Below are 19389 nucleotides of genomic sequence, written 5' to 3'. Positions count from 1 at the left end.
TTTTTCAGGGTAAAGCTAGAATTTGGTCCAATGATTTCTATAATGTCTTATTAGGATAATATGGTCACTTTAGTAGGCCTCTTTGAGACTAGGTTTGAGAAAGTCCTTAGCTCCCTGCCATGTACTTAGCTACAAATTCTACAATGACAAGGATCATGTCTGTTTTGTTGCCACTGTATACATAGCACCTACTACAGTGCCTGGTACACAGTAGGAGCTAATAAATGATTATAAATAAACGAATCCTAAGTAGTTCCCAAGTCCATGCCTGATCCAATTCCCTTGCTTTCCTCTAAGCCACCCCCACACTGCATGTCCACACACAGCCCCAGGGCAGACTTGCCTTGTGTCAGAGACATGGTTTGGTGGCATTTCAGCCAGATGACTGCTGCTACTTAGTGATAAATGGAAAGATCAGAGAGGAGCATTTTGGGATCATATGGAATGAAAAGCACTAGTATAAATGTAAATTGTTTCCCTACCAACACAATTTATTATTCACAGAGAGGAAGATGCATAAAATATTGAAGGAAAATGTAAAGCAACTCAGTTTTTCTTCCTACATTGTTTTCCATTAACTTTGAAAATGAGGTCTTTTGCATTCCACATAATATCTAAAATGAAATGATTTTTAACAATGTCTAGATAGGGAATGTAAAGTGTTTTTAAAAAACTCTTCCCCAAAAAAGATTTGTGTATTTACTTTCATTCTTTAAAGTAATCATAAATGTATAAAATCCTAAAATCATTACCTACTCCTGCCAATCATCAATATTTATTTCCTGAGCAGTAAATCTTCCTTGAAACCAAATAGTCTCTGTAAACACAATAGTGTTTCCTGGCAATAACATGTGCAAAGTCCCCAAACCAACTATTTTTAAGTTGGAACCAACCTCATCTCCACAAATAGAATGATAAAGGACTCCTCAAGATGAAGATATTCCACTTACCAACTGTTCCCATGAAATGCTCCAATTCCCGGCACTCCCTAGTTATTTATTGCCCAGAACTAATTTCTTAACATTTATGGAGCAGATTGTCTCTTACAGTTCCTGAGAGCTAATTGTGTGCTTCTCTTCCCAACTCCATTCTGTGACTATGTTAGTGATTTGAAATTGGCAATAGTGGGAATATTTACACTACAGAAATTGGCAAATGCTAACGTATACCAACAGCTGCATGGATAAACAAATCATGGCATATCCACACAATAGAATACTACCCAGCAATTAAAAGGAGTGATCTATTGATACATGCAACAAAAAAAATGGTTTCTAAAATAGTTATACTAAGTAAAACAAGCCAGATTAAAAAAAGAATACATGCTGCATAATTCCATTTATACACAAATCTAGAAAATGCAAACTGATCTATATAATCTATTGTGACAGAAAGCAAATCAGTGGCTGCCTGGGATGGGCTGAAGACAGTGTGGAAGGGCAGAAAGAAGGAGTTACAACAGGGCACAAGGAAAATGTTGAGGGTGATGGCTCATTATTTTAATTCTGGTGATGGCTTTACAGGTATATACAAACGTTGAACTTAGCCATCTGAATATTTGAACATGTGCAGTTTTTTCTATGTCAATTATATCTTAATAAAGCTGTTTTTAAAGTGCTCTTCTCTGTTATTCCTATGATGACATTTATTTTAGTTGTATTTTAATATTAATTATATAAGATAATTAATATTTTAATAAATATAATCAAATGCTACTTCAACATACAGTAACTATCGATTCACTTCTATGTTTCTCTCACTAAAGTCTAAGGTCCTTGAGGAAAAGAAGCACCATGAAGCCTTTGCTGAGCATTCTCCTCCCCTTTGCCCCCAGCTCCTCACTCTAGAAATAGTTTATTACTCCACTCTCTGTGCTCCTGGTTCCAGACAGGTACTGGAGTAGAATGAAAAGCACAGAGGCTTTGGGGCCAAAACGATGCAGGTTTCACTCTTGGCTCTGCTGTTTCTCAGTCGTGTGTCCCTGGGCAAGTCACGTAACGTTTCTTTGCTGGGGTATCAAAGAGGGATGACATTGATCCTACCAGGAGCAGAACAAAAAGTCACTATTAGCAAAAGACCTAAAAACAGTCAGCATGGGCACTATCTGGCTTTAATGAAAGGAAAGGCTACCTCGAAAATAATAATAATAATAATAGTCGATTCAAAGCTGTAAGAAATGAGCGAGGTCGGGTGAAATCCAAGGGGTTCTGCCAACGGGATTGCTGGAAGAAGCCCCATTCAGAGAGGCTACTCAGGGACCCTCTTGTAATGTGGTTTATTAAGAATCAAGTTGGTCTTTGACCCAGTGATTCCAATTCTAGTTGTTTACCCTTAGGATGCAGTTTAAATTATTTCTTTAAAAAGTGAAAAACTAGGAACAATTTAAATGTCCAACAATAGTGATGTAGGTAAACAAACTCTCATACATTCATATTCACACACACATACACACACACTATGTGGAAAAATGACTAAGAGAAAATTAGGATAAAAAATTCTATCCCTACTATAATTACAACTATAAATGACAGCAGGCATTATATGCAGGACTTTTTTCCTTTTACCATGTATCAAATGTTGTACAAGGTAAGTGTATTATTTTCATGACAAAATTTCATTCTGGACAAGACGAAGGAAAGAGGGACTGGTGACTAAACGCAGTCGGCCCGCCCGGAGGGCAGCAAAGCACGGCAGCCCTCGAAACAGCGAGTCCAAACAGTCCGTGCCTGGCAGGCTTTTGAAACCGTCCACAGATCACATTCCCAAAAGAAAACATGCAATTCGCCTGCATTCTGTTGAATTGGCGTTTGGAGAAAGACAACATAAGGGACATTTGGTGACACTTCAGTAATCTAAAATGGTGTGGACATATGGCATCTTGGGGGGGTGGGAGAGCTCGTTCCGTGATCATTCCAAAATTTTAGACACGCGCTCCAGATAGATGCGATACCCTGTGAAGAGATGGGAGCGAAGTCTCTGTCTGGTGACGACGGTCAAGAGAGGCCTTAGTGGTCATTAGAGAAATGGCCCCCTGTGGAAGCAGCTGGCACCAAGGCTACGAGGATACAAGAGAGTGAGCCTGGCGCGAGGGAAGCGGTGGCTGGCTCTCAGCCCTGCCGCCCGGCAGCATAGCCCCTGGGCCCACCCAGGGATGCAGGCTTGATTGCTCAGGAGTCTACCGTGCAGCCTAAGAAACCCTGAAACAGAAGGCCGATGATAAATCTGAAGAGGATACAGACCACGAAGCATAGTGAAAGACAAGGTTTTCAACTGAGAGATGAAATTACAGCAAGAAGTGAATTCTCTGCTGGCTGTTGGTGACGCCGCTGATGTTGTTCAACATGTTAGAAAAGGGAGATGGTTTCAGAATTTGTTTGGTCTACTTTGTTAGGTGGATGCTTCCCTCTCTCTCTTTCTCTCTCTCTCTTTCCCTCACCCCACACACAAACACACACATACACACACCCCTCAAAAACTTGAGCTTGAGCGAACAACAGAAATCCTCATGATATGTTATAACTTTTAAAAACTACAATTAATGAAGATTAGGTACTATGCTAAACGCTATTTTTAAATTTCACTGAAATGACTATAGACACAGAAGAAGTTGCAAAGAGTACAGAGAGGTCCCATGTCCCCATCATCCAGCTCCCTCAGTGATAACACCTTATACAACTATATCACGTTATCAAAACTAGGATATTGACATGGACACAATTACCTAAACAACAATTTACACAGATTTCAGCAGAGTTCTTAGGGTGTTTTTTGTTTGTTTGTTTGTTTGTTTGTTTTTTTGAGACAGAGTCTCCCTCTGTCGCCCAGGCTAGAGTGAGCGCCGTGGCGTCAGCCTAGCTCACAGCAACCTCAATATCCTGGGCTCAGCGATCCTCCTGCATCAGCCTCCCGAGTAGCTGGGACTACAGGTATGTGCCACCATGCCCGGCTAATTTTTTCTATATATATTTTTAGTTGGTCAATTAATTTCTTTCTATTTTTTGGTAGAGACGGGGTCTCGCTCAGGCTGGTTTCAAACTCCTGACTGAGCAATCCGCCCACCTCGGCCTCCCAAAGTGCTAGGATTACAGGCGTGAGCCACCGCGCCCGGCCTCTTAGGGTGTTTTTACATACATTTTCTCATTCCATCCTCCCATCATTATTATAATATTTCCATTTTTCAGAAAAAATGGAAAGGCAAGGAGTGGTGATAGGATTAGAATCAGAGCTCGGGTGTCCCACTATACCCCTCCTTGATAACAGGTAGGCGACTCTTGCTAACAACGGTGTTTGGCATAGCCATCGGACACAGGTTGGCAGGATCAGGGAGCAGGGGGCAGCACTAAATGGAAAGAGAAAGGTGAATGAGGAAAGAGCAAGATGATGCATTCGAACTCCACTCTCTGGCTAAAAAAAAAAAAAAAAAAAAAACTAAGGCCAAGAAAAGCTGAGTTACTTCCCCAAGGCAGTAAGTGACAGAGTTGGGATGGAAACTTGGCTTCATCTGTCTCCAAGCCCAGTGCTAAACCACCTCTCCCCACCACCCCACACCACACAGTGTGCATCACCAGCTGCTGTAGAGAAAGGGCTCTGGGAACACCAGATGCTGGGAACACAAGGGATGCTGGTGACTTGCTCATCAGAGAGGCTGGTGTGTGGCAGACACAAGCTTACAGTCAGGAGGGCAATAAGTCTACCTGGCTCTCCAGCGCAGCAGCGAAAGCTGCATTCCTAGACTGAACAATCTCCGGGAAGAGCAGGGGCAGGCAGGGAGGGAAGCCCATGGCAGCCAGCCAGGCAGTGCTGCAGTGCGAGTCCACACCAGGCACGAGGGAATGGCAGGAGGCAAATAGAGCAGACTGATGAGGGCACCCAACATTTGTACCAGGGTGGCAGGAGGCAGGCAGGAAGCAGGTGCCCTCAATGAAAGGCAGGTCCACACCAGCAACAAAGTCAGAGGGAAAGAATATCTCATCCTGATGTTCACCCAGGGAGGCAGTGCTGCCAGGTGGTTAGATGTGGGTTCTGGAGCCATACCATCTGGCTTTGAATCCCAGATCTACCACTGGTAGCATGACCTTGGATAAGTGAACGTCTTTGTGCTTCAGTTTCTCCATCTGTAAAATGAAAGTAATAAAAATATCTATCTTCACAGGGTTGTTGTGAGGATTAAATGGCTTAAAATACAAAGCATGTAGAAAAATGCTTGACACATAACAACCTCCAGTCAAGGTAGCTATTATTATCATCATATGTGTTGTGACTGGATGATGGCTAAGAGGAAAATGCTACAAAGGAAAGAAAGAGAGAAAGCACCTTGAAGATCCCGGGTATCAGAGCAGTTGCTCATGACATGTGAGTCTGGCTATTTAACCCAGCAAAGGTCATCTCCTTGGCACAACACAGGGCCTAGAGCTAACTGTACATCTTCTAAGAGCATGAATGATGCCTGATGCTGAATTATACCACCTACTAACCAGACACAGTGTGCCCCACTCACATGTGTGCCTTCCTTGACTCCTTGCAGGGACCCCATAAGGGAAGGAACATCTATTCCCATTAAACAGATGAAGAAACCAAGGCTCAGCTTAAACTGCATGTTCAAGGCCACACAGCAGACGAGGAGTGATGCTGGGACTAGAACCAGAGCTCAGATGTCCCATATACCCCTCCTTGATAACAGGGAGGCGACTCTTGATAACAAAGGTGTTTGGCATAGCCATCAGACACAGGTTGGCAGGATCAGGGAGCAGGGGGCAGCACTAAATGGAAAGAGAAAGGTGAATGAGGAAAGAGCAAGATGATGCATTCGAACTCCACTCTTTGGCTAAGTAACGCCTTTCCCCAACCCAACCCATAAGTCTCTGTCCACTCTTCAATTTCTTATAATTCTAGTGGCATCAATAGGTCTAGGTAAAATGCATTGTTTCCTGCCAGATTAAAGGACCCCAAATAGCCCCTACTGGCCATTCATACCAACAGCAGGGCAGGGAATGAGACGCTGGACCTTCTCTGAAACACATCTTCGTGGTCTAAGTCAAAGCATATTTCCACGCTTCAGGGTTGATGCATTTTAGACTGACAGACCACCCCTCTGTTTGGCCTTCATAGCCTTCCTCTCACCAGAAACCGCCTAGACCCCAGGCAGGATGGAGACATAATGGCTTATAACACGTTGGATGAAAGAAGAATCTGGAGTCCATCCTGATACTAAAGGGTAGAAAAGGAGGGAGGGAAAGGGAAAGCTCTTATCAGGGAAAGTCAAATATCATCTGAGAATTGGAGAAGGAATGATAGAGTTAGAAATTACCATTGATTCAATGATTCAGAATCATCAAATAATGCTAGAACCACTGCATATTTTTATCAGGAGAAAGGTTATTTATAGAATCTCAAAGTATCTCCCCACAGATTACTTAATTACAAAAGAGAGAAAGATGCCTTTACAGTGGACAAATTGGAAGAAACAACCTTAACCGAGTAATTGAAGTCCACATCACCAGTAACAGGACAAACCGATCCTTAGCACTGTGCTGGGAAGTCAGGACCACTTCTGCAGTATTCCTGTCAAAAGGACAACCTGAGAGTTCTCAAGGCCATGATCAGACAAACCCAAATTGAGGAACATTCTGCACAAGAAAACACATGGCCTATTAGCTTCAAAATGTCAGTGTCACGAAAGACCAGGAAAGGCTGAAAAACTGTGTCAGATTAAAGGAGACTAAAGAGACATCACAAGTAAATGTAATCAGTGGGGCCTGGATCAGGAAAAAAGACTGCTAGAAAAGACATTATTGGGACATGTGGTGAAATTTGAACATGGACTATGCAGTAGATAACAGTATTATATCAAGATTATGTTTCCTGAATATAGATAACTGTACTGTCAGAAAAATGGCCCTGTTCTTAAGAGATACACACTAAAGCTGAAAGGTTATGCTGTCTATAACTTAGGGTCAAAAGATTCAGGAAAAAAAAATTGATGGATAGATACATGATAGACATAAGGCAAATGTAGCAAAAGGCTAAAAGGTGACTCTAGGTGGAAGAGAGACAGTTGTTCATTTTATCAGTCTTACAACTTTTCTAGAGGTTTATAGTAATAGTGTCAAAATATTGTTTTAAAAAACAAATACAAAAGCATTTCTTAAATGTAGGTACCCGTAAGTTGGCTTATACACTACAGCCAGATTGCATGCTACCCTGGGAAACTTAACAACTAAGGAACCTCAACCATGATCAGAACAGACACATGTAAGGATAAAATAATTAGCAGATCATTGCACAAACATATAATCAAACAATTATAATATAATGCAGCATCCCTTCACACACACTTTTCTTGTTCAAAATCTGGGCCATGTGCAAAGAATAAGAATGATGAACAAATCAGCTCTAAGAAACAATGGTGATACAGCACATCTTGTATTTTCCTGGATAGAGCTGGAACTCATTCTACTAAGTGAAGTATCCCAAGAATGGAAAAACAAGCACTACATGTACTCACCAGCAAATTGGTATTAACTGATCAGCACCTAAGTGGACATATAGGAATAACATTTATCAGGTATTGGGCAGGTGGGAGGGGGGAAGAGGGGACGGGTATATACATACATAATGAGTGAGATTTGTGCTGTCTGGGGGATGGTCACACTTGAAGTTCTGACTCGAGGGGGGAGGTGGGGCAAGGGCATTATACGTAACCTTAACATTTGTACCCCTATGATATGCCAAAATAAAAAAAATTCACAATTTTGGATCTCGAGACTAATTTTGCTATTTAATTCACATCTTCTTGCTTCTTCCTTTGCAGAGAGTGCCTGAGTCATGCTCTCAGGTAGTTTGCAATACATCCACTTTCAAGTACCTGAGCCTCATCACTTGAGCCAGAGTTGTCGCCTTTTCTAAATGGGGACAAGCATGTCTGCAGCTCCTGTGCAAACAACAGTGCTCTCCCAACATAGCTGACTTCCAGAGTCTACGCGTAATTGGTCCTAGCAAATTCACTTCTGGCTGCGCTTAACAGTAATCACTAAATGGGGATCCGCAGCTAAGCTACTGTTTATAGGACTGTCTAGTCAATGACCATTAGCTGCAATTGCGTCTAGAAGGATGTAATTTTAAAAAACGGTCTCTGTTCCAATCTATGCGGGAAAACATTATTTCACAAGGTTCTTCCCAACGTTGTCCATGCACCTTAGAACACCCGCATGTTCAGTCCCCCATGCTGTTCTCCATCACTCCATCTCTGCCACAGACCAGAAAACCTTCATCTTGATGCTATGTGTGTAGGGGACCAAGGCATAGAAACATAATTCCTAATTATGTACCATACTGAAAAAATACACAGTCTCCTTTCAGCTTCCTCAGAGGTTTCCAAGAGCTCCAAAGATTTCTTCCTTGTGAAATGAAAATGAAACTCCTTCTCATGGAAAACAAGGCCCTACCATATATCATCATCCTGATTTCACTCTTCCTTCACCTGGTTCCAAACTTTACTCATGTCCCCTTCACATGCCTTAGTCACAAAGCAAACAGTTCCCTCAACACAGGCCATGTTGTCCTGCCTCCTGGCCCTGGTTCACACTGTTTCTTTGCTTCCTTTTTATGTCCACCATGATGCAGGGCAGCTGGTTCCATGGTTATACCATGGCGCCATTCAACATACTCACTGATCTCTGTGAGGTCCAAGGAGAAGGGGAACAAGGAAGGGGATGGAGCACGCACTGGTGCAGTTCACCTCGTGCAGCAACAGCGCCCAACACGGGATGTAACTGCAGAGCATGCACTGAGCACATGGATGGGAAAAGTGCATTTGTTATCAGAAAGATTTTACTAAGAAGGAAACCACTCCGTTTCTACCAGCAAGGTCAAAAGCCCTGCCGTGATGGTGTAAATAGGAACAAATATTTCTATAGACCAAACCACACAGTCACATTATCATAAGATCAATAACCTGACCATGGGTCCTTGCTGCAGAGGACAGGGACCAGTCACCAAACAAGTGATATGCAGATTTGCTTTGTCACAGAACACAGTTTTAAAGGGGTTCACTTTATTTTTATTGAGTGTACCTTCATTTCACTGCAACAGAACAAATGCAGTAAAGTCATTCATCCACAGAAAGTCTAAGGGGTGACATATGGTGTTTTTGAGATACAGTAGGCCAGTCTGTCCACCATTAAGACTCAGCCCAAAGCCTGGAACTGGGGAAGAGGAGGATATAATGTCGGGGAAGTGAAAAGCCAGAGACCCAGCTTTCCTGGCAGAGGGGATCACAGGCAGAAGGGAAACCAGGGCAGAAGAGTCAAGGGTGAGATGTGAGCCCTGCTGTTCCCTCTCTATAGGGACATCCACCCATACACGGGAGGCGCCACATTAAAGTAAACTCAGTGGCCAGTAGGGCCAGGTAACAGGAGGCCGGGTTTTTGGCTTTCCTGGGTTGCCCTGTAGGTTCCATGCAGTCTGGACAGGCCCCAAGTGGCCCCACAAACCCCTGCAGCCAAACCCCAGATGTTCACTGGGGTAGTGACTGGGGAGTTAGCCCCTGAGGCTGCCATGTGGACAAAGTAGCCAGGAGCTAAAGTCTAGACCCACTGACCCGGAACCACAGGAGAATCAAAACCAGACCCTCCACAGGGTCCAAAGCACTGCCGGGGGGCAGTGAGGGGTGGCAAGGGATGCCCGGTCACACCGGCCAGCAGAGCTCACAAACCCAGACACCGTTTTGGTCAGGTGCAGGGGGAGAGAGGAGATATCTGAAGGAGTGAGCACTTTACTTAAAGAAACTAAATCATCAGCCAAAATATACCCAAAACAAAACAAACAAATGAAAAATCACTGTCCCTGGTTTCCCCTAAAGTGGAAGTTCTAGAGCAGAGGTCCCCAACCTTTTTGACGGAGGGGGAGCAGGGCAGGGGCTCAGCAGTTTGCAGGGGGGTTCCGGCTCCCGTGCGGGTCTGATGCCGCCACTGATCTGACTCGGGGTCGAGGGGATGCGAGAGAGATGGGCAGCGGCTGTGGGTGCAAGTGGGGATTCACTCACTCGCCTCCTGCTGTGTGGCCCAGTTCTTGGTGGGGACCGTAGCTCTAAAGGAAGATCAGCTCCATCAAAAAGAAAATTAAAAAGCTACATTTTCTCACACACCTCGGAGGATACTGACAAAGCTGTGACCATGTTACGCTGGTATTTCTCACATCATGTTGTCGGTCTACAAAGTACATTTTCTGTAAAGTAACTCCCCATTCCCTGCTGATTGACAAGAATAAATCCTCTATCCTCTAAAAAGCCAAGACAAAAAGTTTTAGCAAAGGAAGGAATCTGATGAGAGTAGCCCCTGGTAGGCTGCCTTCTGCAGAACACAACCTGCGCTGCAGGCGTCTGAAGTCTGCAGCACATTTGTGTGCTGCTGTTGCCCTCTCTCCCAACCATCCAGGCATTTCTCAAATGCCTGGCTGTGCTAAATGTATACTTCCAGCTCCTAGAATTACATTACCCTTTTCATAGTAGGCTAGTGAGTTAAACCAGAAAATAAGAATGGGGCTGCAAAACCACACTCCATTCATTCAAATACACCCTAGGAATCTAGAGTGTACCAGGCAATCCAGGCAGTAGGTCCCTGCCCCCCAACGAAAATTAGTATCTAATTCAAAATATAAATAAGAGTAATTAATAGGGGATGTGCTATGGTCGGGGAATTGCAGTGTTCAGGGAACACGTGGGTAGGATGTCCAGCAGCCTGGTTGTGGAGGTGCCCAAGGGAGAGCATAGAGAGCCTTTGGCCTTGGGCTACACCCCTGATTTCCCCACCAACCTCCATGGCTCTGCTGCTCTCACCCCATAGCTTCTAAGTGCTACCTTCATATATTAAGCACTCTACTGAAAAATCTCTTCCTTGTAAGTCTACAGGTTATGCACAATGAAGTTATTGCTTATACAACTGAAGTGGAAAAATGCATTCAACACACTTCCCACACTTACCCCTGGGGGTTATTTGGTCCAAGCTGATCCCAAGACTTCATATTTCCTTCCTTTATTCAGAGAGAGCTTCAGGGATTCCCTACATTCTTTGGGTCTCTGTGTGGCCTAAGGCAGTGGTTGCTGTTTCTTTCTGGGAAGCATGGGGAAGTTGGATAGAGACTTCAGAAAGAGCATCCCACTATTCCTCCCTCACCCGACAGTGCTGAAGCTCCCCATTCCTTCCTGAGAGTTATTCTAGGATGAATAACTTTCACTTTATAAAATGTGCTGGTAACAGTTATTGTTTTTTAGGTGTATGCTGAGGGATTGAGGACGCCTAAGATTTGCTCCATTCCAAGGGGTGGAAGCCTACATTTCCCAATAGCCTGATGAGAATGTGCTCTGATTGGAAGAAGGACGCACTCTCTAGGAAAAGTTAGCCCTGGAGACAGGTCCACTGGCTGGGAACGAGAGTGTGTCTATCAGTAAACCTTCTATATGGAGTTCAACATTTATGAGCATTTCCCTTGGGCAATGGAAAAATCATATTTTGAGTATAAATAGTTCAAATTCTCAGATTTCTTTAGCTCATCTCAATGCTTCAGCAAATCCTGTTGTAAGCAATAAAAGCACAAGATACCGAAGAGTATTGTGTCTTGTCCCATGTTCACCCTACCACTAGAGCCCACAGGGAAAATGCAGCATCAAATGTAAAATATAAAATTAAACATAGACTGGCCCAGGGTTCCTAGGCCAGTAGCACCGGATCTGAGCCCAAGGCACCAAGCTGGAAGTGGTTGGCCAGCAGTGCACCACACCGTGATGGAGACTATGTTAGCTTGTATCCTCTAAGGAGCGGGTGTCAAGCAGGATTAGACATACAAGACATTTATCAGGGATAAAATCTGTAAAAGAAAATGAGTGAGGAGCTGAGGGAGGCTGAGAAAGCCATCAGATCCAGATATAGGTCTAACTCCCAGTGAAAAAGAGAAGGAAGGAAGTTGGGTGGAAGTGTCTTAGATTGCACTGCAGCTGTAAAGAAAGTTCAGCAAGGCCATCAGGGAGTCCTCAAACCAAAGCGACTATCGGAGGAGTCCTGTGTCTCCCAGGAATAGCTGAGATGCTCAGTCATTGCCAAAGAGTACCCTTGAAGCTAGAGTACCCCCAGAAGCTAGGGTCATGGGTCCGTGAGGTTAGAGATGGGAAAGGTATGTTCTCTTGGCTGCCACAGAGACAAATCCTCTTTCCCAAAATGCCAGTGGAAGGACCAGGAAGAAAACAAGAGGAATGGTGTCTACCTTATATATACCTTGTCAGTTTCTAACACTAGAAAATCTGTCTCTAAATATTTACTTACAAAGAGAGATCTAAATATTTCCCTTGTGAGAAGCCACGGTTGCAATAAAAATTTCCCTGAGCTTTAAAAACACTCAGAATTCATGCCTTCATTTTTCCCTTTGGCAAACTTGAGGAAGACCCTACTGATTTAGATTAGTGAAGACCAGAGGGGAAAAATATCAACTCCAGGGAGGTAACACCAAATCAGGAGAGTAAGTGCCCCCAGAAGTTGCCAGTGGGTGACCAACACACAGTGATAGAAGAATACATGTGACCAGACTTCCCATGAGCTAATGGGGAATTTTAACACATGACTCATCCTGGGGTGGGGTCCAAAGCTGCAGGGGACACTACCCCACGCCACGCCATATCATCAGCCAGATTGCACATTTCCTGAAAGTAATCAAGTCAGAAACTGACTTTTTGGCAGCAGCCTCTGGTGGAAAAATGACTGCCAAAAGCCAAAATGAGGATGAGTTCAAGGATTTAATTCTGCATGGAAAACACAATCCATTAAATGGGATCTGACAAGGCCTTAATCTCATCCGTAGCTGAGGAGGTTGGCTCAATGCAGTTCTACTCTCTGGAACATATTCTTAGTAAGCTATCTATAGAATCTAGAAAGCCTTTGCCAAAGCCCAAATAAGTCCGTTCTAAGTGGGAAAAGAAGCTCATCAAGCCCTCAGTGACTCTGTAGGAAGTAAGCATGCTATTCTTTCAAGTGCAAAATTATCAAAACCTGGCAACTCAACCTAAATGTGGAGTTGCACGACTCAAGGCAAGTAACCAAGATGGCCAGTACACTGGGTAGCTTCACGATTTCTACCTGCACAGGAGGCCAGGCCAGTGGCCAGGCTTGCACACAGGGCACCCACAGTGTCATATGCCCAGGATGGGGCCCCTTGCATGACCTGGCACAAAAGAAAGGGTTGGGGTGTAGAGGATCAATGCACTCCTAAAAAAGGTTTTTAAAACTGAGAGAGAAGGAATTAGGGGCTGTCACTTCCATTAGCCCACTTACTCCTAACAACAGCCCCAAGGCCTATGTTATTTTACTGTTTCCATTTGGAAAATGAGGAAGCCGAGAATAAAACCATGACTCAAATCACATAGTTTACAAGACTGTTTGCAAATTCATACTTGTGGAATTTCAAAACTCATGCCTCACCACTCACAAGGTGGTCCTCACACCATCACATCACCTGGAGCTTCTTAAAATGCAGATTCACAGGCTACACTCAGACCTCCTGAATCAAGATCCATGTTTACAGGATTCCCCGAGGAATTCATTGAGACATAAAGTTTGAAAAGCAGTGCTGTCAAGGGCTTCTATCCAAAAGGGGTGGGTGGATCAAATACATAAGTCTAGACTAGAAAAATATTTAGTGCAATAGAACAGGGCCAGTCTTATAGGATATATAAAATATATATAAAAATATATTTATATATCAAACTATACATCCAACATGTACACCAAATTAGTACAACCAATCACACTATCTTATTTCACCAACAACAAACCCAGAGACACGAAAGCCAAGGTTATGTGGGGCTGGTAAAACATAGTGAAGGGGTCATGACGTTAGAGAAAGGTGGACCGAGTTGAAATCTTCAGCCCTGCCACCAGCTGGGTGACTTTGGCCAAGTTGCTTGACCTTTCTAACCTCAGTTTCCTGGCCTGTACAACTGGGATAACAATGCTCACCTTGTCAGGGTTTGGGGGGATTAAATGAGCAAATGAATGCACAGTTCTTGGTGCATAATAGATGCTCAATAAACTGATTTCCTTTACTTTCCATGCCATCTGAGCCAGGGCCTGGCTAGCAAATGTGCCCACAGAGGCTGGGGAGAGAAAAGCACTCAGCAACCAGCTCTTTCCTGTCCTCTTGGGTCCTCTAGCAGCAGGTACTGAGATTCCTGTCATTAATCAGACTGGCTGGAGTTGTATGTCTTTCTTTGCACCACGTTCAATTTATTCACCATTCATTTTTAAGAAAACCTACACAAAGCAACAGGCTTAACACACTGACTGCCACACTGGAAAAAAAATTTTTTTTCCTTGCGGCCATGATGTTTTATTACACAAATAAAACAAAAACTCCAAAACAATCCTTTCTAATTTAATGAAAATTTATTTTTTATTGTTTTCCATGTGTGAGTTATATGCAACTTGAAAAATAGTTCACACAGCTCACAAGGTGAAGAGACATGTGAGTTACATACATTTCACGAGGCCCCGGGCTCAAAACCAGTGTGAGTTAAATACAACTCACATGGCAGTTAATGTGTTAAAGGGATATGACATGTGGAACACTGAAAAGGACACCCAGGGTGAGTTCCCAGGGGTGTCTGTTTTCCAGGCACTGAAGCCTTTTTGTTTTATTTATGTTTTTCATCTTTTTTTTCTTTCAAAAATCTCAGATTTTTGACAGCAGACTTTTCATGCCAGAGGCTTCGTAAGCTCTCAGTGTCTATTCCGGGAGCCATAAAACCCAAGTTCAATCCTATTTACTCTGTATGTATAGACTCAAGGGCACTCAAGGATTCCAATGAGTGCTGAGCAGAAATACAAAATTAATAATTACTAGGTGCATTCTGGGTGCTGGACACTGTGCTCTTTCACATACCTTATCTCTTTTAAATCCTCCAAATAACCCTGGGAAGTGGGTCTCTTTATCCTCATTCCAAAGATTAAAAAATGGAGGCCTGATTAGGTAAGTGATCTGCTCAGATTAACATAGCAAAATATTTTTTTGAGTTCAAAGGCATATTAAATCTCCTGGAGTCCAGTGGTGATATACATGTGGTCCTCGGACCAGCAGCATTTGCATCACCTGAAGCTCATTAGAAAAGCACATTCTTAGGCCCTACCCAGACCTGAGGGTGAGTCCAACAATCTGTTGTAACAAGCCCTCCAGGTGATTATGATGCACACTCAAGTGTGAACTGTCAGAACCACTGGTCTAATCCAACCTTAGTTGTGACAATTATGAAAACAATTTCACCACAAAGAAATGATGTTATGTAAGGTGATGAATATGTTAATTCGCTTTATTTAATCATTTTACAATGTAAGCATGTATCAAAACATCATGTTGTACATTGTAAATATGTACAATTTTTATTTGTCTATTACACCTTCATAAAGCTGGGGGCAGGGAAGAATACAGAGGTTTGAAGAGACGAAGCAATTTGCCAGTGGTAACAGAATTGGAACTAAAACCTAGTACAGCAACTATCAGAAGTCAAATTCTCCCACAAGGGTAACTGAAAATGTCCCTTTCATGAAGAGTGAAGAACCAGGACTCCTCAAACTTTTTAAACATGGGGCAAGTTCACTGTCCCTCAGACTGTTGGAGGGCCGGATTATAGTTTAAAAAAAACTATGAACAAATACCTATGCACGCTGCACATATCTTACTTTGAAGTAAAAAACAAACAGGCAAAAACACCCACATGTGCCCGCAGGCCGTAGTTTGAGGATGCTTGGTGAAGACTAAAGCCCTTAGTACAATAGAGCACTAAACTGCGTTACTTTCTGGCAGTATAGGCTGAGATTTGAACCTAGACCAGCATGAGAAGACCTTTCCTTCAAGCTCCAGCCCTTCCTCCCAAGACTCTGATGAACTATCTGCTCTAAGACATGGACCATCTGCCTCATCACCACTACCCAGCCAAGAAAGGGACAAGAGGGGACAGTGTTGGGGACTGTATTCCTGATAATTAGATTGTCATTGTAATTGAAATCTTGTTTGATAATAAGGGCTGATGACCATATCTCATGGCCCTAGATCCCAAATGCCCTCCAAATATGACTAGGGATAATGAGAAGAGAGTAAGCAATGCTATCAATTACCTTTATTGAGCTATCACTCAACTGTAATGCCCCTACAGAAGAGCTGTTAGAGAACAGACAGTGCCAAATTCATGGGAACCATGTGCTCCTTTCTCAGCAAACAAGACCTTCCAACACTGAGAGGGGCAGGATGTTAACAATTACATGTGCAGATTCCCTAATCGTGTGTGTGTACATGTAATAATTACAATAAGTGCATGTATACACACACACACAAATATGCAGGGCAGGGTGGCTGAGAGGCTCTGGATTTCAGAGTCAGAGAGAAGAACCCAACACCTCAACCTCAGTAGAGGGAAGACTGTACTCCCTGGTGGTGAAAAGAGTTATCTTAGGGACTGAGAGCTCTGATCATCGATATACTCCTTCATTTAGAAAACATAAGAGTATGATGCACCTTTCTCCTAGGTCACTAACGTGAGTCAGCAATTCTCAGGTTTTTTCACTTCTTCAGTGACATGGTGGTGGGGTGAGGGAATGAACACATGAGTGACACACTCCTATAAGCATTATTTAAAATCTCACTATAGTTCATTCTTTTCTTTGCAATCTAAAAGGCATATTGAAAATAAATTAAGGTTACAGGGGTAACCTTAATTCTGCTCTGATTTATTAATTGATAAGTAAACTGTTCCCACACTTGAGTACTTTCTTTGTAGTAAATTAGGCACAACAAATCTTACAACTGATCATGACTACCACAGTTAAGGACAACTTCATGAGAGAATATTTACCATCTAACATTGCCATTGAAATCAACAATTTTTCCTGGAAGAAAGGATGGTTCCAAAATAGCGCACAGATACATTAAGGATACCGATAAATAACCAATGCCAACGGATTTCTAGCCTCAATTGATAAAGGGTTGGCATATTTGTTCCTGCTGTGTCCTTCCTACTGCATGGAGTATCATAAGGATCCAGAAATAAATCCTTACTTTAAAAAAAATTATAATTCAATCTCTTTCAGGAACCAAGATGTTGATGTTGACACATGATACAACTAGAAGATCAAATAAAGTTCATGGGCATCAATACATTCCCTCTATTAAAGAGCAGGAAGATCATGCAAAGAGAATCACTGATGGTAATGGAGTTAGCCAAGCAAATAAGATGTTCTTTTCATGAGAGTAACTCTTTACCTGTTCATTGAGGAAGATGATGAGCCTGGTTTGGGGTGGAAGGAGTAACTATGAAAACACTGTGTGGGAAGGGACTGACTCAACAAGAGATGCTGCAAGGTAAGGATACATAGACCAAGGGCCATTCACCATCCCCTGTTCCACCAGTCACTTGCTGAGAATTACAGGTTCATAAGATGTACTTCTCTCTAGGTGAGTGGGTTTTATTTTATTCAAAGCCTCAAAATACAATAATCAAACCCTTAGTATGAATAAGAAAAACATTTGCATGCAATTCTTGTTTGGCCAGTGTATCCGTCACACTGCATAAAGAAATCCAAACCCTTATTCATCGTTCCTTTTCAGAACTCATCTATAATTCAATCTACACTAAGAACCTTCACGCAATGAAATGGCTTTTACTGAGTGATTACACACATCACCTAGATGCAAAAGAGAGCACATTTTAAAAATATATTTCATGAGCTCCAAGAGTTGTCTGAATTGTTTATGGGGGCAGGAAAATGAGGCTTATGTGTTCTGCTCACCATGTGGAGCATATGAAAGTCCATAGTAGGAAGAAAAGTGAAAGTTAAATTAAGGTAAGAGGGAGAAAAGAGGGGGGAAGGCAAGCTGGAAAATGATTAAATCTTGATTTCCAATACCAGTAGTACTGTGTATGTACTGTTTCGAAAGTGAGTTTGAAAAAAAAAAAAAAGTGAGTTTGAAAGACTCATTCAGAAAAAAAAAAAAAATCACCTTTTACACCCATTCATACCCAGATTGATTTTTTTTTTAATACAGGTGAGAAGGTAAGAGACAGAGTTACAATGAAAAGGGAGTACAATACCAAAGGAAAATAAAAGAGGCCTTTGCAGGAAGAAGCAACACTATAAACAATGAACAAGAACAGCGTAAACAGCCACCTGGGAAACAGTACAAGAAGATTCTCACTTCATTTCTGCCGGCAGCAGCTCCTACATCTCTTACAACTGGCAACCTTTCCCCAGCAAGAGACTCAAGACACAGGCCTTAGTTCATTCCCACCACGTGCTTTTCTCTGGGCCCTTATCTTAATGCCTCATCCTCCTTTGAAGCAAAAGATTCATTAATCCAATTCAAATTGCCAACATCAGTCAATCCTTTGCCTCAGCATTTAAATGCCAATACCAATTAAATGCCTACAGCAAATTAACCACCAATACAATCTTCACTGCATTCAGGAAATCCAGCCAGGAGTCCAGCTAGCATTGATTCCAACCTTCCTTCGTCAATTTTAATTTACTCAGTGCAAAGGAATGAGATAATTTTCTGGCCACGCTGACTATGCATCCAACTGGATTGAAACAACTCCACAAGCAGATAAGGAGTAACAAACTGTGTTGCAATCCACCAAACCTGAAGGATGTCTTCACCAAGGCTTCCGGGCTATCCAGCTGCGGCAATTCATCTGCTAGGATTTCCTCTGGCGGTCGGGGGTCATGGACAATCGTTGGCCGTGGCTTCTCCTTGACGTTCCCTGTGAGCCCGTCGATGAGGGAGTTCCACAGACAGTTCTGTGACTTAGACCCTGAGGCATGAGGAAAAAAAAGACGTGCAGGTAAATCACCAACTGACTCCATGTCCTGCCTTCCCCAACTCAGGATTTGCCAAAGCAGAGCGGAGAAATTCATATATTTCTCATCATCTCCACCAACATCAGAGGGCTCCAGAAGGTAAAGCAACTTATGGAGTAACCAGGAATTTGCACATTTATATGCAGAAAATAGGCTAACACTCTGAGTATTGTGACTCATCACAAAGTATTATGGATACATCTTTTCTCATGGCAGTGGTGACCAGCCCCAAACTCTTGACAGAGCCAAAGGCATCTACTTAGATGTTTATTTAGCAGTTGAAAGTACACAAAGCACTACCTCTTTACAGAACAGTGAGGAGTTTCAGACACAAGTCTCCCCCATGATCCCAGCTTGCCTGAGGCCCACGTGTCAAGACTCCATTCTATGGAGACATCTACCCCACTTCCAAGAACGAGAATTCACCATCAACAGGTTGATTCTTCTGCCATATCAAGACCCAAGGAAAATTACACTGCATGCTTATTGATATCCTCCTCTA

The 19389-nt window shown here is 42.8% G+C and overlaps 1 protein-coding gene across 3 annotated transcripts in view; it reads right to left on the bottom strand.

Moving 5' to 3' along the window:
* PDE1C (phosphodiesterase 1C) overlaps positions 1 to 19389 on the bottom strand; it is a 521012-nt gene that overhangs the window by 378515 nt on the left and 123108 nt on the right. For all 3 annotated transcript variants that reach the window (XM_076006325.1, XM_076006322.1, XM_076006323.1), the window contains exon 3: positions 18670 to 18841. In XM_076006325.1, coding sequence (XP_075862440.1) covers positions 18670 to 18841 — 172 coding nt within the window. The remainder of the gene's footprint in view (positions 1 to 18669; positions 18842 to 19389) is intronic.

The sequence above is a fragment of the Microcebus murinus genome, chromosome 9 (genome assembly GCF_040939455.1).
Source record: "Microcebus murinus isolate Inina chromosome 9, M.murinus_Inina_mat1.0, whole genome shotgun sequence".
In the NCBI taxonomy this organism is placed as follows: Eukaryota; Metazoa; Chordata; class Mammalia; order Primates; family Cheirogaleidae; genus Microcebus; species Microcebus murinus.
Note: the sequence above shows the minus strand (reverse complement) of the source record. Positions and strands in the feature narration are given on the sequence as shown.